At 46.2% G+C, this 19646-nt stretch overlaps 1 protein-coding gene across 2 annotated transcripts in view; it reads right to left on the bottom strand.

Annotated features, from left to right (window-relative positions):
- LOC101870424 (immunoglobulin superfamily member 3) overlaps positions 1 to 19646 on the bottom strand; it is a 103305-nt gene that overhangs the window by 55420 nt on the left and 28239 nt on the right. For both annotated transcript variants that reach the window (XM_034060225.1, XM_034060226.1), the window contains exon 2: positions 12698 to 13075. In XM_034060225.1, coding sequence (XP_033916116.1) covers positions 12698 to 13075 — 378 coding nt within the window. The remainder of the gene's footprint in view (positions 1 to 12697; positions 13076 to 19646) is intronic.

Below are 19646 nucleotides of genomic sequence, written 5' to 3'. Positions count from 1 at the left end.
GGATCCCACCCAGCCACACACACCTCTGTTCTTCAAAACACAAAAACTTTACTCCAGTCTTCTACCTGCCACTTCCACACTCCTTCATTTTCTTGTCTTCCCAGTGCTGCTGCTCCTGCTTTTCTTCCTGCTTGCTTTTCAGATCTCTTTCTTTTTTCCTTCCATCTTTCCTTGTTTTTAACTCCCTCACCTTTAGTCTCCCTCAGCCTATTCACTCTCCACCTTTTGCATCTCCATTTGCTCCCTTTCACATTGCCCAGTCCAGCTCTGGTATCTCCACAACCTTCCTTTCCCCAGCAAGGGCAGGAGCCCCTTGATTCCCCTTGACCACACTGCAGCCAAAGGGTTCCATCTTCGGCTCAGCTTACCCTGCTCCTCAGGACTCCACTTGGAGGCAGGAGCCCTTCATGCAAAGGGGAAAAATCCCTGTAGCCATAGTGCATCTCTGTGCTGTCCCAGAACAGCTGCCCCTGCAGCCAGGGAACTCCTCTGAGGCCAAAGTCTCTTCAAATGAATGGCTCATGCCTTTGCCAACCCCACCTCTCCACCAGCTTTCCCTTCCCTGTTGGCCAGCATTGCTGTGCCAGCACTCCTGCCTTCTAGTTGCAGTGCCATGTGGACCATTAATCACATGCAACCATCACCTGCAGCTTTGCAAGGAGTCCTATCTGTGGACAGGCGGCATCAGTACACCTGAGAGAGCTCAAAAGTGACACCAGACTGTGGTCATCCGTGGCATGCTGATGCAACTCTTCAGAGGACATGGCTCAAAAGAGCCTAACGTGAGCTCTCCAATAAGTAACCTGCTGCTCTGGGATCTCTTATCTTCGTTTTCACGCAACAGCATAATGCCATAAAAAACTGGTCCCTCTAAATCTTCTCACCCTCAGTAAGTCTAGCATTACAAGTCACAGTTGTGAAATGCTTTTGGTAAGGAACAGCTTTATGAAAATCTTGGTCTCTCGAACAGGCAACTAAAAATGAAGAATGACAGGGTCTGAGAAAGTTTAAGTGCTCAGAGCACATCATGCCCAGCATAGAGGCATCCCTGTCCAGAAAACCCTGCCTGCCATTGATACACTGCCCTAAGGTAGTCATTCCCTAGCTACATTTCTTTGCAGAGCCCTAAGTTACCGTTTTAACTAGTACCCAGTAAGGAATAAAGGGCACAGTATGTTGAAACACAGTGTCAAAGAGGCAGAGCACGGACACTGAAGGGCATCCAGCCCATTAGTACTAACTCGGCCAACAACTATCCCTTAAGGCAGAGGCTCATTCAGATATCAAATGGGAAACAGAGCAGCCCCACCTCTTGCCTCCATAAGGCCAGAGGGTAAAATCATGCTTTCTTCCGCATTAAAAAGCACCTTTGTTCAAGTTAGTTCTGGCTTTGGTCTTCTTTGTAGGCTCTCTAGAAATGTCTCTTGTTGATGGCAAGGGCAAGTGGGGCGGCTAATCCCATTCCATTAGCATCCTCTGAAATACTCCAAGGACTATGGACACTGTCTGGTTGCAGGTGGCTGGCTGGAAGGCAGCTCTTGCTAACCCAGCAGGACTTCAGGCTGTGCATACAAACATCCAGCCCCAGAGTCCTCTGCTATCAATAAGGCCTGATGAAGGCAGGGGGAAGATAAAGAAACAGCCTGCACATGGCTCGAAAGCAGACTCTTCCTGTACAGAGGCAGCCTTCCCAATGGCAAGGGTTGCCACTGCTGCTCTTTTTCAGATGGTAGCATGAAAACCTTAAAATGGAGGGAACACTTCAGTGCAAACCTGCCCCAGCGCCATCCCATGAGGGCTGGGAAGGTGCATGGGAGACCCCAGACCCCAGTGCTCCTGAGGGCTTGCAGCAGCACAGCCTCTGGAAACACATGGAACAGATACAGGGTTGATAGAAGCCACCCCCTCCTCAAATGATGAGCCAGTGCTGCCTGCATCACTCTCACGTTCCTTCCAGCTTTCCTTCCCATTACATTTCCTATTTATAAACAGATGTTTGGCAGTATTACTAATCAGTGCCACTTGGAATAATGTTACATTTCCCTCAACATTACTATTTTATCTTTTTTCCTTCCCACCTCCAGCTGCTGCCTTCTTTCACCAGTCCCAGCCTGGAAACCAGTAATACATTCCTTCATTTTATTCAGGCTCTACTTATCTGATAGCGTAAACAATTTACTTATAACCCATGCAAAAAAAAAAAAAAGAAAAAGAAAAATCTAAATTAAATACTGTTAAACCCACTTAAAATAAATACTTGCTGAAGGAGTATCATCTGGAGACTGCACTCCGACTTATAATAATCCCACTGCACCCAGGGAAATCCTCTTAAACCTATATCAGATAAAGATTGTAAAACTGTTATACAGCTAAACCGACAGGGCAGACACAGAACCATGATGGAAAATGTCTCCTCCCAGCTTCTCCCTACTGAGAGGCACCACTGTCCCAGGGCAGGTCAGGCTTCCTGCTCAGCATATGAAGCAAAACCCTGCACTGCCTGGGAGGAGGTAGAAGGAGTGGGAAAGGCCAGTCTTGCCAGGGCTTTTGGCTGGAGGAAGTGAGAGGATAGGCTGCCTTGGGACCAAAAGCCCACCTCTGAAGCACTAAAGTGTTTCTCCCCCTTTCCCACCCACCCCCAGTAGGCAGCAGAAGCAGGGCAGAGACCTTCTAATGCTTTAAACCAGTGTAAATCTCTCCCCCAGGATACTCAATAGTAACATTTCCAAATTATTAGGTAAGGAGACTGAATCAGAGGGGTCTCACTTAGTCTTCTGAGCTCTCGTGAGGGTGAGACTGAAGCAGTAGGCTTTCAGCTTTTGTGCTATCCTGATAGGACAAAAAGGATCTGATGTACAACTGGTAATGCTGCTAGGAGCTTTTGCGTTTGCTGCTTCCCTGCTTTTTGCCCAAGAACTGGCCCCCAGTTTGACTTTGTTTTGTAATTGTTCAACAAAATTTCATGCATCCACACACAATGAGCACAGAGCTTTGTGCCACAGAAGCAGGCTGGCTACAGGCACTGCGCTGCATGGGGACTCAATCATTCACCACCAGACCTACTGCAGCAACACAGGCAATGCAAGAAAAGCATCAGCATCAACAGCAGAAACAGCTGCCCTTGTCTCTCAAGGCAGCAGACCGACAGAAATGCAGAGCAACCAAGTCTTAAGGGGCTGGCACTAAAGAACAAATAAAGCAATCCCCCAGGGTAAATGAATTATAAAGAAAATAAAGAGAAGAGAAGGAGGAAGGAGTAAGTGTAGCACAAACCTCCCTGGGGAGGCAGCATGAAAAACAGGCAACGTGGAACGTGAGGTTTCCACCAGTAAGCGAATAACAGGCTGCTCCATTGTGGGATTTCTCAGTGCTGCAGCTGGCTGGAGCCATGGGGACCGTATTCCACTTTCAGAGTTCACTGAGCAATTGCTAAGGCAGGGGACGAGTGCCATATGTTACCAGCTGCACTCACAGTTACTGCTTTCCCCATTTAATGCTGAGAGCCTGTTTGGAAGCACAGAAGCAGAGAAACCTGCACGCTTTGTTCCTCTCCTCTGCCACCCGGTATTCTAGCAACACTGCCAGGAATGCCAGCAGGCTGTGCCAGCGAGTCCAGGAGCAGGTCCAATGCCAGGGAGCGACCAGGTTGTCCTGGCCCCTCAGCCCTGCCGGTACCCATCACAAGCATGGAGGCAGAAGAGATAGGTGCCCCTCAAACACCCTCCAGTGAGGGGGTTCATACAGCTGGAGGCAACCCCTGGCAGGCTGCTGAGCACGCGGGGGCAGGTACCAAGCTCTGTCCATTCCACATTACAGCCTGCTGGCTCCCACCCACTCGCCCAACCAAGCCCAGCTCCTTCTGGCTCTCCTTTTGTGCTCTGCCTTTCCTCTCAGTCTCCCAGAGCTTCTCTCACTTGTGCATGTCGTGAAAAAGTAATCAACTTAGGGGAAAAAACAAGACATTGGCAGCTGCCCAGAACACACTGGGTGGAAATACTACTAACTAGTAAACATAGTGACTAGTAGCACCAGATGATCCTTTGTTTCCCATGATTTGCACACGGAGCCTGACCTGAACAAGTTCCCTCACACGTCAGGTTTACTTTTCTGAAAAAGATGGAGAGCCCAAGATTTGAACCTCGGGTCGTGAGTAGCACGCTTAAAATCATAGAATCAATTAGGTTGGAAAAGACCTTATCAAGGTCTTCAATTCCAACCATTACCCCCAGCACTGCCAAGTCTGTCGCTAAACCATGTCACTAAAGGCTTCATCTACACGTTTTTTGAACACCTGAGGTAGTGCTAGTCTTCAAATGCAACATACAATATGGGAATATACACAAACAGCCCATGACACTGATCTCAGAAGGACAGTCTAAGAAGCATCTTATAAATAAAAATGAGTCTTCTTGAAAGAAAGGATTTAGGATTTAAGACTATCAAATGCCTCCTTTTACCAGGAACTGGTGAAGTATACTGGAAGAGTTATCAGGACAAGTGAAAAGGGCATGTGGGCTGAATGTTGCTTTTGCAGCAGCTCCTTCCATGGTAGTAGAGGATCCCAACCCTTGCAGCTTCTTCATCAACACTGAAGAAGCAAACGGCTTGGTGGAAGAGCCGGTGCCACGGTCCCATCAGCCTGAGATACACGTCTGAGTGGAGCCAAGCATGGCTGTGACAGAACAGAGGGCAAGATCCTGAGTCTTCAGAAAAGAGGCTTTTGCAGAAAAGGCTGCTTTAGTTTTCAAAGATCATTTCAACTGACCAGACTGATTTTGTTATTCAGGCTCAGCGCTACACAGAAACCTACCCATGCAAAATGCTGCAGCTCTTCACAGTCTGAAGGCAAATCAGCATTTGGGCTCCTGCACCTCTCTTCCTGACAATTAAGAGACACAGAAAGCCTGGAAGAGAGAGGGCTCCTTTTAAAGACCAGCCTAGATCTGCGAGCAGAGAGCTGTGCAATCACCTGTGGCTGCATTCATTTACATTTTTAGAAATGCATTTTAGAATACACTTTTCCTTACAATGCATAGGTATAACAGTACAGACATGCATAAAAAGGGACATGCATTCTTATTGTAATTCTCCTCCACATGCTAGCTAAAAGTATCTACCTCAAAAGGGACAATGTAGAAAAAAAAACATATGGAATATGGTGATGTGCCCCAAATGTGTCTAACGCCAGGTTTTTGAGAAATGGGTAGGTGGACAGGAGGGGAGAAAGAAAGAAACAGTTCTACAATGGAGAGCCTTCCCCACAAAGCATGTCACACCACCAAGTAGCCTGTGGTTTTGAGGAACAGGGCATGAAGGCAAGGGAAGGAAAAAGCTCAACAGCAAAGAAAGGGGAGAGCAGATATAATGGATTATCCATTTTTCCATGCAGGTCTGCCTAAAATTTGTTCCATATCTCCTGCACAGATAGAGGTGCAAAAGTGATGTCATGTAATGCAACAATAAGAAAGTAAAAATTAGGCAAGCAATTCCAACAGGAAAGAACAGAACATGGTGTACTGCGACAAAATTGTCATAATTTGAAGTGTTTAGCACTTTAAATAGTAACAGGAGACGAGATAAAGATACATAAAATAATTAAATCTTGCCTAGCAATGCGAGGACACATACAGAGATTTATGTTAGAAGCTTTCAGCTGTAACATGAATGGTATCTACCCAAAAGCGTTTTAGAAAGCACAAGAAATAACTAAGCCCATGCAATTCATTGCCGGATTATATATGACTAAAGCCAAGGTTTAAAAAAAGGGACAAAGAAAAAGACTAGAAATTCAAATAGGTCTTGATGCCTTTCTCTTACCATCAGGAGTGTTACATCTGGATGGGTCATGTCGCCTCTGACTGGCTTCACGCACCACCAGAGGAGGCTGTAAGGAAGCAGCCCCTACTGCTAGCTCCAGAGCTGCTGACCACAGGGTTGCCTGCACCAGCAGACCACCAGCCTCCTCAACCTGGCAGTGCTTATTAGCCTCACTGCTTCTGCAAGGACAAAACTGAGTGAGCTTAAGCAGCTATACTTCCAAAACATCAGAAAAGGATAAGCAGGACTGGAGATGAATCCTATTGAGCATCATTACCAGGGAGAGCTGAAAGATAAGCCTTTGTTTCTAACTCCTGCTATCTGAGGAGCTCAAAGCTCTTCACGGTTATTTAGCTTAGACTTTATGAAACGCTTGTATACTAATTTTACCAGCTGGAAAATGGTGAGGGAGACAGAGCATGCTGTACCCAGGGACATGCAGTGAGTCGGCAGCATGGTATGACCCAATGCCTGCAGCATGGTAGGACCCCTGAATGCCTTCTGCCCCCCACTACTCCCTAGCATAAGAAACTGGGTACTCTGGTTTGCTCGTGCAATTCCCAGGCTGTACCCATATGAACTGCCAGAGATAAAATACGTTTTCCCCTCCTCATTCCTCCCCCATGAACAGACGAACACTCCCTTTCTATCCACAGCAAGGACAGAAAGAAAAAGCAGAGCAGCATAGGTCAAATTTTCTATTTCAAGGCTACTACAAAGAGCTTTAGGCATGTAGAGAAGGACAGTTAGAACAAAATACTCTGGTGTCTAGCTGCAAAGGACCACCTAAGAGAAGGTATTTGATTTTACTTTTTTCTTTATTTTTTTTAATGTCACCTAAAGGGTAATTTGAAAGTGAAGGACATTTTACTCCTCTGGGGAGCTAATTACTGCAACAAGCACAGCCCAAACAGGCAAAAATGAATGTAACTCACAAAGCAGGAATTTCAACAACACTAATCCTGGAACTCACCTTGGTTAACTGATGGCTTGGCCAAATAAAGCATACACATGCATCACGGAGGTAGCAAAGTCACTGAGAAGGCCTCAGAGAAATCAGGACATCTGCACTAGGCTCTCAAATTCTCCTTTTGTAGACCAGACGAAAGCAATAGAGACAAACTCCTGCAACCTCTCTAAAGAAATATGAAATACAAAAAAATGTGCCAGAAAGAAGAAAGAGTATGGGGATATACAATAGATCCTTGCTGTTCTCACCTTGCTGAGATCATCAATGTTATGCCATTATTTAGCACTGACATCCCCACTATATACCATTTTATACCTTTACTTAAACATGCTCTCTCCAAACTGCTGCCTAACAGTGGTTCCTACTGCACAGTAGCCGGAAGATTCATTATGGGATCACAGGACAATTCAGGCTGGAAAGGACCGGGGGGGGCGGGGGTGGTGGTGTCTGTTGTACAACTGCAGGTCTAGCAGGGTCAACTATAAGGTCAGACCATGCTGCTTAGGGTTTGATCCTGTTAGGTCTTGAAACGCTCCAGAGACAGAGCCTGTGCAATCACTTCTGGGTGCTGTTGCTCATCTGCAAAAAGCCTAGTCCCACCCCAGGACACATGTACAGTGACAAACACTTCCCCCTGTCTCTCAGAAGGAAGAGAAAACGGCAGCATAGAAGGAAGATGCCAAAGGCTTCTATCAAAACCAGTAGATCATTGTCTGCAAGACTACGACCTTTGACACCTCCCTCAAGCAAAGCCACCTTCTGCCCATCTGAGAGCTGGAATAAACCAGCAGCCACCAAGGTCCATGCTCCTCACATGAGCAGAGGTGACTACACTTGGGTTGAGTGCCCCAGGTTCCCAGGAGCAGGCAGTGATCTCCCATGGCAAATCTGTGACATGATTTCCCCCCTCTGCTCTGTGTAGGGGCAGATCACGTATGGCAGCACTTGACAAAGAAGAGGTAAAGCTGCTGGTAACAAGCAGTAACAGCTGGCACAAGCTAATAAATTTGTTTGGGTTTTTTTCTTTTTTTTTGCCTGCTACATGCCCTTTACCTTTCCACTGGCATTCTGGAGAGTCTCAGTTACAAGGTCAACAAGAGAGTCCTACTTTCTTTTCTTCAATGCTTGTCTGAGACTTATGCAACTCCCTCCCTTCCAGCATCAAGCTAAGTCTTTCTTCCACCTCTTGTGTTACTAAAGCCTCTCAGATGCACCCTTACAGCTACCCTTCTTGCCATGGGATTGCAGCTGGCCACACAGTCACATGCCACAGTGGACTCCTACAAGACACGATCTTAAAGACACTGTCAGACTACCCATGGACTGAGCTCTGGTCTGCAGACTCAGGCAGCTCAGCATTTGGAGACAGGACCCCTTCAAACAGACCTGCAGCCAACTCTGACACGAGGCAGAGAGGCAGCGAGCTCTTCATACCACCAGTGTCCACACGGACCACCACTCCCAAGTCTGGCACAGTATCAAAACTTCACCACAATGGGGCTGCCAGCCAGAAGAACACACACCCAGCCCCTGGGAGCCATCACAGCCAGACAGGACACAGGGAAACAGGACAGAGGTCAAGGCACCAGTCTACCTGGGCAGATTGAGACCTAGCCAAGAGCAGAAGTGTGCCCAGGCCAGGCTGAGAGGGTAAGCAGAGGAGCCACTGAATAGTACCTGGCTAGTGCAGATCCTCTCTGCCCCCCTTTCACCTAAGCCTGGCAGGAAGGAGATGTCAGTGACTGTCCCTGCAGCCACTATCAGCTCCACAGCAGCTCCTGCCCTCCTCCAAGACAGCAGAGTCCGAGTGCTGCTTATTTCTGTACTCTGCACTGAAATTGCTCCTTCTCACTCTGCGGTACTATGGAGATTGTGGTCTCTCCCCCTGCCCGCCCCATCCAAAACCCTTTCATTTTCTTTGCTTTAACTTGTTTAGGATCGATGCTGTACAGCTGTTTCCCACAAAATAAAAAGTACAAGAGCTGCTACCTCCTCACGTGCTTTGAAACCTTTCCTCCTGCTCTGTCACTGCCTGTTCAAGAAAAATGTCAAAGCTTGATTTCTTCTATCAAAACACGTACTCTGAAAAAGAGCTCAACATTTGTGGGAGCACAGATGAAATAACACTGAGAGAAAAGTCTGAAGCTTCTGAAGAGGTTGTACCTGGGCCTCTCTTCATTGTTATCAGGTACAGGCTGTAAGGGTACAGGCACACGAACAACTTGTTGCAGAGATATAGTGGAGTACAAATTTGCAGTGACTCATGAACTCTGAAGTAACTGCTATGAGCTCTCTTCTACCCCACAGCAAAACACAAGTTTATTTATCCATTAATGTAAGTTGAGAAGCACAAATCAGCATCTTGGACTGCACAGCATTCCTGCAGCTTCACCACCTTACTTCTTACTGCACAGAAATCTCCTCTTTGTATTTCAAGTGGTATTAAGACAAGGAGTAATTTCAATGACAATCTGGAAAGTACTGCTGCCCTGCCAGTGGTGATGCTGTCTGTGTTACTGGGATGCTGCCTTCTTTCACCTGAAAATTCCTTCCTGTCCTTAACTTCTTCATAAAGTAAAGGAGCAGCCCATGTACTTCTCACAGCCAGCAGACTTTGTATGTGGGATAATCCTTTCTCATAATCAACCACAATTCAACAACATCCTGAAAGGCTGTGCCCATTATTTTCTTCCCTTTTGCCACCTCCCTCAGCACCAGCAATTCCATCTGAGTTGTCCTAAATTCTTCCTCCTAACACATCTTGCAGCCCAGGTATAACTCTTCCTTCCCAACGATACAGCTCAGGAGGAGATGAGAAGAAGGGTAGCAAAATAGAAAGACTTATTTTTGAAGCAGCTGAAGGAAATTGAAGGCTGGTGAAAAAGTTTAAGCCTTGATACACATTTCCTCCCATGGCAGAAGGCCACTGAACCACATTACTGGCCTCATTCCTAGCTTTAGAGAGATTATCACTTGTACTGCATGCTTAAATCCAGATAAGAATACCATGAAGTGCCTGAGGAGCACTGGTTAGTGCAGAGACATCAGGTCCTTGAAGTGGTACTAGATCCTGGCCAAGACCTCAGTGAATAAAAAGAAATCTCAATTGGAGACACCAACCACGCTTGCTGTTTGTGAGGCAGATAGAAGTATACTTTCAAGCCCAACCGGCACATCTTTGAAGACAACAATACTGTTTCAGCAGCTGCAGAACCCTGGATATATAGCCCTCAATGCTGCTCAGACAACAGGAGCAGACACGCACACTGGCTGCTTTGCTGTCAGTCTGTCCCAGTGCAGACAGCAGCCCCATGTGCTGATGATGTACCAGTGTCCCATCCAGCTCCCCCATCACATAGTTGTATTGCCTGGGTGAAGAAGGGAGAAAATCTTCCTTCATCTCTTCCCTTAAAACACAAGACACAACAACTCAAAGCTTTCAGAGCAGCAAGGCTAGAGTCAACACTGCTCCAAACACATCCATTTCACACATAAACAGAGAATAGAGATGCTTACAAACCTGCCTTCCTGCAGGCTTTGCTGTTGCCAAAAGAGTCACTCAATCTAATGAGTCAATTAAAAATTCATAACTGGATGAAAGAAAAAAAAAAAAAAGTTTTGTTCTGTTTCTGAGAAAATGAGAACAGTAACTCTCATTTAGCTCTTGTCTACAGCAACAAAGCCAGCCTGAAAACCCATGACCTGTAGCTGAGAGCTGAAATGTCAGGGGATAAAAAAGTTGCATGCTCTTCCCAGCCCTGCAGAACAGCCCACTTCCCCAGCAGGACTTAAAGGTCCAACAGGGTTCAAGTCAACAACAGCTCACATGCATGGGCTTGCTGTCCTACAGCTCATCACAAAGGGCATGCTGGAAAAGTCCATTTCTGTCAAGAGTTTGGTTAAACCACAGAAAACACCTACACAGATACACACATTCAAAACACAAGTGACCTTAAGTAATTTCTGAAGTGAATTTCCAGAAATGAATTAAGCTAAACCAAATTAGGGCCCCAAATTCTAAGTGCAAGCATCCATGAAGGGGCATAATGTGATTTAAGTAATCCACTAAAAGTTACTTTAGATCTGTTTTCTTTAATATCCCTGATGCGCTTTAAGCCCTGAAGCTAATATCCTCAAAACACCATTCATGGGTGTCTATGGAATCCCAAATCTTACATGCCTTATACTTGTGGCAAGAGACAGAGAAAAAGCATACCATGCCAGCAAGCCCTGGGCTGGCCATCGAATCAGCCAGGAGTGTGCTGGCTCCCCAGTTCCTGATGGAGCAGCTCCCCAATACCCTACAGCTATCAATCACGCTGGCTGACTTACTGGCATCCCTGCCGCATGCTATGCACCACCAGAAGCTAACACAGGTACTTGTTTTAACAGCTTCCCTGCAAGAGCCCACAGGGTGCAGCTCCCTGGCAGACCAACCCAGCCCCAAACCACCCTGCCTCTAGGCACTTTTTTTTCCCACTGGGTGTTGATTTTTTATGGGCTTTACCCCCTAAGATGACTTTAGAGCAGCAGTGCTGACTCAGTCCTGTTCAAATTAAAGGGGCAACCACAAACTTGGGCACCTGAAGCACATCAAAGAACTACAAAACAAACAAACAAACAAACAAAAAACACATAGAAATGAGTATTCAAGTGTCTGCCTCCCCAACTTCTCGTGGACATCAGATGGCACCTAAGTAAGAACCTGCACCCAATCACGGGGCTTCACCTGGGAGAGCAGCTGGGCTGGCACCTCTGAAGGGAAGAAGGCAAGGTGCACACAAGCTGAAGGCAAGAAAGCACAACCCAAAGGAGGGCTACTGTGATTTAAACTCACACCTTTACTCCTTTCACAATGGGTCTCCTGTGTCAACATGGCCTGAACAGCCAACATCCTGACTAGCTAGTCTGAATAATATCAAAGTGGTTTCCAAACCAGAGACCTGCAGGTTCACAGGAAAGCAAGCCTGCTGTCTGTAGGCTTAAACCTGCTAGAGGGCTGTCTCTGCTGCAGAGGAGTTCTTTTAGGAGTCCTTCAGCAAAAAATCTGATTGAAATTATTAGACTTCTGTTAGCTGAATTAGAGACTTCAAATCCAATCCCATTTTGAGATACAGAAAACAAGCTGAAGCTTGAAACAGTCAAGTCAGCTAGTATGAAAGGCGCTGTGGAAATACTCCAGATTTTAAAGAACCTGTTTTCAATTTTTGTAACACAGACAAAACCAACCAAACAAATCCCAAATCAACTCCCTCACATTCCGTCTACCGATAACTCAATTTGATCAGTGTGGTGTTTTCAGGATGCATTCAGCATTGCCCTCTGAAGATGGAAGTGTTCAAAAACCATGTAGATGAGGCCTTTGATGACACGGTTTAGTGGTAGACGTGGCAGTCCTGGGGTAACAGTTGGACTTCATGACCTTAAGGTCTTTTCCAACCTAGCTGATTCTATGATCTGCCCTGTTCCCCTTATATGCTGCTCGTTACATTTTCTCTCTTGCCCACTCCACTATTTCATCACCTTTGGCACACAGCTCTCTCCTCTGCAGCTTAAGTCATCTGGAGAAACCTCCCTACCTTTCTCCTCTAAATACATCAATTCCACATCCCTCTTGCTTTCAGCCAGAGCTTCAAATGTTCCTCTCCTCAGCTATGCTACCTGGTGTCTCTTCTTTACAAGGGCCTTATTACTAGAGAAAGCTTGATATCTCCTGTGCCCCTATATAGTGATTTCCTGCAATTCACACTACCCATGCTTCCTGCCCTCTTCTCCTTGCCTTCCTCACTGGTGTTATTTCTGACAGTCTATGTGGACTACGCTGCACATGGAGGGGTTCACGGGTTTGTGCTGCACGCTGGCTGGGAGATACCCCATTGCCCCAGCCACGCTGTTATCAGGACAGCTTACCCACAAGGTTCATCTTGGCGCTGTAGCTCCCAAAGTACCTCTCGTCAGTGTTGGGTGTGTGGCACTCGTACTCGCCAGCATCCCGGTCCTGCAGGTCAGTGATGTGCAGCAGGACGGCGTCCCCCTGTACCCTCTCCACGTAGATCCCGCGGCTGCGCACTCGCTGTGTGTAGATGGCATAGGGGAAGGACGGGTCGACGGTGCTGACGATCTGCACCTCCCGCTCGGGGGCCGAGGGCAGGTAGATGGACCACTGGAAGTTCTGCTCCGACGGGCCCTGGTAGCCGCTCACCTTGCACCACAGCGTGACGTGGGAACCCTCCGTGCGGTAAAGGGGCCCTTCCTGCACAGTCACTTGCCGCTGGGCCAAGGCCATGCCTGTGGGAAGAGAGAAGCCCAGCATTACTTCCCAACAGGCAGCTTCCATGCCTTCTCCCAGATGTACCTGTCCTACCCTTTGGCAGTTATGCTCAGCAAGGCAAGCCCTCATACCCATCTTAAAACTGGCACACTGGGCTCTGGCACAGCACCCTCCCAACCATGTTGCAACTTCTTTGCTGACTCAAGGAGAATGGTTTTTAAGATACCCTGTGAGAGAAGCAGCACTAAAATGACACAAAATCCTTCTTTGGAAGCAGTAAGAATCCAGGAACAAAGGGTATCCAGTCATATGGCAACAAACCAGGAACTCAAGCTGACAAGGCTTTGTTTTCAGTACTACTCTCATTTTCCAACCCTACGACCTTGAGATTCCAGGAATAGGGTTGCTCCAGGAGGGCACTGGTGGTGGCACATGGACACTCTGCGGCACCCCAGTGCACACAGGTGACTGGGGAGCTGCTGCTGGGGCTCCCCAATCCAGTAGCAACTTCTTCTCCTGGAACAACCCAGCCAGGACTGTCTTCTACCAGAAGAGAGGCTCATGTGCAAGTCAGGAGGCCACACATCCTCTCCTTGGGCTTCCAGGCTACACAACTGCAATATCACAGGCATCTGCCCTCCATCAGCAAACCCAATGGAGGTTCTGGCTGGTCCAAAATCTTTTTCCCGGCAACCCAGCATGTCTTCCCCAGTCTGTCAGTTACACTTGTGAATGCATACAAGGATGTATCACACTTCCAGCACTGCTGCTTCAAGTCTATTCAAAAGGAGTATATTTACTATATAACGAAAACAATTAAGGTTAATGGAGGGAGTGGGCATAATACACTAACATTTACCGCCCCTGGCTGATGGAAATTGAGACCCGGTACCAGGCATTGTACTCACGCAAACTCATGCAGCACAGAACAAAGACAACCCTGCAGCACAGCGACTGTGAACCACTGTATTTTTACACAGATTATGGATGGCTGGCCCTTGGGCTCATGGCACATTACCAGCACAGCCCTCCAGGGGCCAGATAAATTACAGCAATCTATCTTGTTTGTTGCTACATCAAAGGCTCGAGGTCTGGAGACCACAGTGGGTGTTCATCGGTTATTGAGTTACCAGCAGCATGTGCACATGGCAAGGCCAATCACCCTGGCTTCCGTGACTGCCTCTTGCCATCATAAAACAGCAATAAGCCTATTTAAAGCGTGTCCTGCGTAATCATGTTTGCAAATTTCATCCTCTGTGTGTGCATACATGGGGGGGTGGAATTTTCCCCCTCTTCAGTTTTTGACAACAATGTTCAAGTCCAGAGATGAAATTAACCTTTCAAAAACTAGCAGCTTGCAGGCAGAAGAGGTAGCCTGGCATCAGGGATTACTGACTCAATCCCCAGCTCTGGACATGAAAGTCCAGATAGGAAGTTTTTCTCCACAGCCAGCCTGGACTAGAGCCAGGAGAGATGGTTCTTACCAGCTTAAAACAAATTGTGAAAAATAGGTTCAGCACATCCATCAGGCCATGCAGCTGAACAGATGGAGCACAATTTAAACTATTAACTTGGGCTCAGCTTGCTGCTGCTCCAAATTATGTTTCTTTTTACTCTTTATGAAATAATGTGATTTAAGGGAGGAAAGATAGCATGTTTGAAACAAACACAGAGAAGAACAATAGAGGCAAACACTGTTTGCTCTACCAATCTCTTTAACCTGGGGAAAGATACCGCTAGAGACAACTGTCCTGGGTTCAGCTGCAGCAGCCCTTTTTCTCCTGCCTAGCAGCTGGTGCAGTGCTGTGGTTTTGACTTTAGGCTGAGAATAGTGCGGATGTTTTTAGTTGTTCCTAAGTAATGTTTACCCTGATCAAGGACTCTTCAGTCTCATGCTCTGCCAGGAAGGAGGGCAAGCCGGGAGGAATCAGAGACAGGACACCTGATGCAAACTAACCAAAGAAGTATTCCACACCACAGCACATCATGCCAGTATAGAAACTGGGGAGATTTACCTGGGAGGCCCAGACTGCTGCTCAGGTTGGGCTGGGTTTCAGTCAGTGGGTGGTAAGCAGTTGTATTCTCTTCCCTTGTTATTTCCCTTATCATTATTATTATTGATGGTAACAGCAGTGGTTTTGTGTTATAACTTAGTTACTGGACTGTTCTAATCTCAGCCTATGTGAGTTACATTCTTTCCATTCTCCTCCAAATTCCTCCAGGAGCAGGAGGAGGAAGAAATGGGGAGTGAGTGAGCAGCTGCCTGTTTCTGAGTTACTGTCTGGGCTTAAACCAGGACAACAGCCAACACATCTAAGGTGCAGACAGCCTTTTCTCTCATCTGGTAAAGGCCAAAGCAAATACTACAGCCTTTGAAGTCAACTGTTGAGACATGGAAGTACAAAATGAAATACAGAAGTAATCATAGAATCACAGAATAGTTAGGGTTGGAAAAGACCTTAAGATCATCTAGTTCCAACCCCCCCACCATGGACAGGAACACCTCACACTAAACCATGTCACTCAAGGCTTCATCCAACCTGGCCTTGAACAATACCAGGGATGGAGCATTCACCACTTCTCTGGGCAACCTGTGCCAGCGCCTCACCACCCTAACAGTAAAGAATTTCCTCCTTATATCCAACCTAAACTTCCCCTGTTGAAGTTTGGACCCATTACCCTTCATCCTGTCACTACAGTCCCTAATGAAGAGTCCCTCCCCAGCATCCCTGTAGGCCCCCTTCAGATACTGGAAGGCTGCTATGAGGTCTCCACGCAGCCTTCTCTTCTCCAGGATGAACAGCCCCAACTCTCTCAGCCTGTCTTCATACAGGAGGTGCTCCAGTCCCCTGATCATCCTCGTGGCCCTCCGCTGGACTTGTCCCAACACTTCCATATCCTTTTTATGTTGAGGACACCAGAACTGCACACAATACTCCAGATGAGGTCTCACGAGAGCAGAGTAGAGGGGCAGGATCACCTCCTTCGACCTGCTGGTCACGCTTCTTTTGATGCAGCCCAGGATACGGTTGGCTTCTTGGGCTGCAAGCGCACACTGCTGGCTCATGTTCATTTTCTCATTGACCAACACCCCCAAGTCCTTCTCTGCAGGGCTGCACTGAATTTCCTTTTTGCCCAACCTGTAGTTGTGCCTGGGATTGCTCCGACCCAGGTGTAGGACCTTGCACTTGGCATGGTTAAACTTCATGAGGTTGGCATCAGCCCACCTCACAGGTGTGTCAAGGTCCCTCTGGATGGCATTCCTTCCCTCCAGCGTATCAACGGAACCTGTTGTTCAGTTGATAAAAAAAAGAGCTGTTTTTTGCTATTTACCTACAAAGGCATGGTAGATAACACCACAAAGTTGGAGCAACAGGTAACAGATTTACATTCTGAGCTAGAAAGGGTTAAAGCAGAAGTGCTGTTGCAGAGGCAGGCATCTGTAGCCACTGCAGAGCAGGGTGAGAAATGTAGGGAGAAAAAACCCAAACAAACAGAGCAATAAAAAAGGCACAAAGGCAGTGGGGCCACAAGTCTGTGCCCTTGTATCTGATCCCGACTGGGACCCAGAGACATGGGATGAAGTAGTGTATGCAGATGCTTCTCACATTAAGAAACCACTGAGTGGCAGAGGGAATGCGGGATTAATGTGACTTCGCTGGATCCCTTAATTTTAGCTTTGGAAAAGGACAGGGAAAAACAGGGATCTAAATTGGAGGGTTGTTGTTCAGCCTGTGATATTGGAGAAAGATGTTTAAAGTTAAGAAAAAGGAGTAATCAGGAAGATAGGGTGGAGGATTATTGCATCACCGGTACATCCAAGAGCTGCATCTCCTGCCCTGCATCCCTCCAATACTGACAAGGAGGAAGGAACGGGTTGCAGTTGCTGATGATAGAACAGAAGGACTGGAAAACGTTATCTCAATTGCTGCACGCATTCGTAGCAAAACAGGGTCAATAACTCATGCACCTTTAAGGCAGGCAATGGAACCGGAGGGTCGGACAAGAATAAAGGTGAACTTTTCAATGGGGGATTTTGATGCTTGGAAATTAGCTGTGAAAGTGTAGCAGGATGATCCCATAGGAGTGGCAAAAAGGTTTGAGTTGATTGTTAAAAGCCAAGATCCTGACTGAGGAGACACAGATGTAATGCTGGATGCATTAACTGAAACAGAAAAACAGCTGGTATTAAAAACCACCCACACTCATGTACGTGGTCACATTACTTCAGGAGCATTAGCAGGTAGAGTGGAAGATCGTATCCCCACTGCAGCACCAGATTGGGATTACGATCTGACCGAGGATTATGCTGCTTTGAAAAGATATCAAAATTGGATAAAATTTGGATTGGAAAATGCAATTCCAAAACCAGTAAACTGGTCAGCCCTGTTTGTTGTAAAACAAGGGCAAACAGAAACACCGAGTTTTTTGACAGGTTGAGGGAAGTGATGTGAAAGTTTGCTATGTTAGATTCCTCCTCAGAGGAAAGGAAGTAACAGATAGCAAATCTGTTTTTAGGACAATCATCAGAAGATATTAGGAAAAAGCTTCAGAAATTCAAAGAGCCAGATAATCGTGATATAGACAAGTTGACAGAGAAAGTGTGGAGAGCATACAGAAATTGAGAACAAGTACAGAAGAAAAAGCTGAGTAGCACCATAGCCACAGCTACAGTGGCAGCTTTGGGACAAGTAGGAACTGGTAAAGGGACTAGCATAAAAGGACGAGGTAGAGAAGGAATGTCAGACAAAGATAAAGTAAATCCTTTGTCTGTGGGACCAGACCAGTGTGCATACTGTAGGAAAACTGGACACCGGAAGTGATTGCCCTAACCTAATGAATCTTCAGACGCTCCAGTGACTGAATTGGAGCTAGACTGACAGGGACCTGAGGCATCTACCCTAAAAGATCCACTAGTTAAATTAAACCTAGGGACCAGAGAAAAGGAGGTGCAATTTCTAGTGGATAAGGGAGCAACCTATTTGGTGTTAAATCAGAGTTTGACTCCATTGGGAAAAGAATTTGTTACAGTTGTGGGAGCTACTGGCCGCCAAGAAAAAGTGTTCTTTCTGAAACCTTTAGAGTACAAACTGGGAAAACAAATAGGAATACATTAAGTTTTTATACATGCTGAATTCTCCAAGCTCTTCACTAGGGCAAGATTACTAGAACATTTGGAAGCAACCATAACGTTTAAGGAAGGAGAAATGGAATTAAAAGTTAAAGAGGTCTTTACTCAGGTATATCTGGGAGTATGGGTATCTAAAGTTAAAGTAGAAACAAAAAAACGGGTCCCACCCAGTTCAAATAAAACAATCAATTAAAATTAAGAGAATCAGAAGAGAATTGAAGAAATCATTGATAATTTTTTTTTAAATACGGGTTGCTAATTGAATCTGAATCAGAATATAACACCCCTATTTTACCAGTGAAAAAAAAAACAGATGGAAAGAGCTACAGGTTAGTTCAGGATTTAAGGGCAATCAACAAAATTGTGGAGGATATTCATCCAGTAGTAGCTAATCCATACACCTTATTAACCTAACTGAACAATAACCAAAAATGGTTTACCATCTTGGATTTAAAGGGCGTATTCTTCTGCCTGTCCTTAGCCAAAGAAAGCCAAAATTTGTTTGCTTTTGAAGGGGAAAACCCCCAGATGGGAAGAAAAGCTCAGTTAACTTGGACAGTATTACGTCAAGGATTCAAAACTAGCCCGATGATATCTGGAAATCATTTAGCTCAAGAACTAGAATCATGGAATACACCCACTCAGACAGAAGTTTTGCTACAATATATTGATGATTTGCTAATTGCTACTGAAACGAAAGAAGAATGTGTTCAATGGAATGTTGAATTGTTAGATTTTCTGGGATTACGCAAATACCAAGTGTCCAAAACAGAAAGTTAATTCAAACTTGAGTCTCTTATTTAGTATATGAAATAACTGGAAGACTATGTGAGCTTGGAACAGCCCAAAAGGAAGCCATTTGCGAAACACCAAGACCATCCACAATCGGGGACCTTTGAATGTTCTTGGGTATGACCGGATGGTGCCAACTCTGGATCCATGATTATGGAATAATTGACAGTTACACAAACTATTGAAAGGAAATTCTTCTGGCTTAAATTGGACTGATCAAGCTGAGGAAGTGTTCAACCCCTCTGAAAAACAAGAGGTAGCTCTAGGGGTCCTGGCTCTGAGATTAGGACCCTACAAAAGGGCAGTGGCATGTTTTCCAAAATAGCTTGATGAAGTAAGGAAAAGGATGACCAGGCTGACTGAGGGCTGTGGCTGTGGTGGTCATTAACATCCAAGAAGCCCGCAAGTTTACCCTGGGAGAAAAGATAATTGTTGGTATCACACACTGTATCAGCAGTTCTGGAACAAAAAGGCACTCACTGGCTATCTATCACTCTTATTGAAATATCAGGACACCCTTGTGGAACAAGATACTGAAATTGTGGTCACTAATATTGGGAAACCAGCATCTTTCCTTCAGGAAACCCTGACTGAAACGTTGGTTCATGACTGCTTGGCCACCATAGAGACAGTATACTTGAGCTGACCAGACCTAGAGGAACCTC

Source organism: Melopsittacus undulatus, chromosome 2 (genome assembly GCF_012275295.1).
Source record: "Melopsittacus undulatus isolate bMelUnd1 chromosome 2, bMelUnd1.mat.Z, whole genome shotgun sequence".
Taxonomy (NCBI): domain Eukaryota; kingdom Metazoa; phylum Chordata; class Aves; order Psittaciformes; family Psittaculidae; genus Melopsittacus; species Melopsittacus undulatus.
The sequence above is the reverse complement of the archived record's forward strand: the minus strand, read 5'-3'. Positions and strand labels throughout refer to the sequence as shown.